The 1,331-nt window shown below is 51.3% G+C and overlaps 1 protein-coding gene across 1 annotated transcript in view; it reads left to right on the top strand.

Annotated features, from left to right (window-relative positions):
* Nucleotides 1-818, top strand: part of MICA (MHC class I polypeptide-related sequence A) — a 28,977-nt gene extending 28,159 nt beyond the window's left edge. Inside the window, 1 exon segment of the mRNA XM_012652896.1 lies at nucleotides 776-818. Coding sequence (XP_012508350.1) covers nucleotides 776-818 — 43 coding nt within the window.
* Nucleotides 819-1,331: the final 513 nt, after the last annotated feature.

Genomic DNA, 1,331 nt, shown 5'->3' with positions numbered 1-1,331 from the left:
TGACTACTGATGCTGAGCACCCTTTCATGTGTTTATTGCCCATTTGTGTATCTTCTTTGCGGAATGAGCTATTCGAGTGCTTTGCCCATTTTCAAAGGGGTAAAATGTTTTGTTGTTTCTGAGTTGTAGGAGTTCTTTATATATGCTGGATATTAACCGTGTATCAGATATATGATTTCAAATATTTTCTTCTATGTGGGGAAGTTGCTTTTTCTTTCCCTTGGTTGTGTCCTTTGACGCACAGATGTTTTTAATTTTTATGAGTCCAATTTATCATTTATTTCTTTGTTGTCTGTGCTTTGGTGTCATACCCATGAAAGTGTTGCCAAATCCTGTGGCATGAAGATTGTCCCCAGTGCTTTCTTCTAAGAATATTTTAGTTTTAGTTCTTGAGTTTAGGTCTTTGATTCATTTTTAGTTATTTTTTGTATATGTGCTAAGGGTCCAACTTCATTTTTTTTGCATGTGAACATCCAGTTTTCCCAGCAGCGTTTGCTGAAAGGACGCACTGACTCTCTGAGACCCTGCCACCTGCCCACTGCACAGGACACTAGCAGGTCCACCCACCTGCCCACCTGGGGCCTTGCCGCACCACTCCTCCACTTTGGATCCAAGCCCACACCGTTGCTTCCCGCTGGGATGCTGACCCCACTCTAAGCTTCTTGGGGGCCACAACCTTCCTGCCCCTCCAGCCTCAGGACCGCACCCTCCCTTCCCCCCATCAGAGATGAGCCTTCCCCAGAGGCGGCAGCCCTTGCTCTCCGTCTCCCCCCAGCCTGCCTGTGCACCACAGCCTCTCAGGCTATGGGTCCCTCTGAGCCGGGTCCCTGCACATCCCCTCCTGCCCTCTGGCAAGACCTTCCTCCCACCACTGGCCTCCTGCTCCTCCCTGCCCCCTGCAGGGCAGCCTCTCCCTGACCTCCTGCCATGTCCTCAGGCAGCCTGTGGCCGCCCCACCCTGGCAGCTGGCCTACAGGTTTGCTGTCCCCATTCTCCCTCTTCCCTTCCTCAGTCCCCTCCTCATCCTTTCACCTTTCCAGTTTTCCTTGCACTGAAATCCTCGTCCTTGTCCCTTTGCCCGGGTGCATTTTCTGCGTCCTCAGGAAGGTCAGGGCAGCAGAACCTGTCTGACAAACACTGACATGAAGTTTTTCTAGGAAGAAGTTTCATCTGTGGTTTCCTCTTCTCCAGGACCCCACAGTCTTCATTACAACATCACGGTGGTGTCCCAGGACAAATCTGTGCCATCGGGGTTTCTCGCCAAGGGACATCTGGAAGATGTCACAGAGCTCTTCCTGCTCTGTGACAGGCAGAAAGGCAGGGCAGGGCCC

This window comes from Propithecus coquereli, unplaced genomic scaffold (genome assembly GCF_000956105.1).
Source record: "Propithecus coquereli isolate 6110/MARCELLA unplaced genomic scaffold, Pcoq_1.0 Scaffold404, whole genome shotgun sequence".
NCBI lineage: Eukaryota > Metazoa > Chordata > Mammalia > Primates > Indriidae > Propithecus > Propithecus coquereli.
Note: the sequence above shows the minus strand (reverse complement) of the source record. Positions and strands in the feature narration are given on the sequence as shown.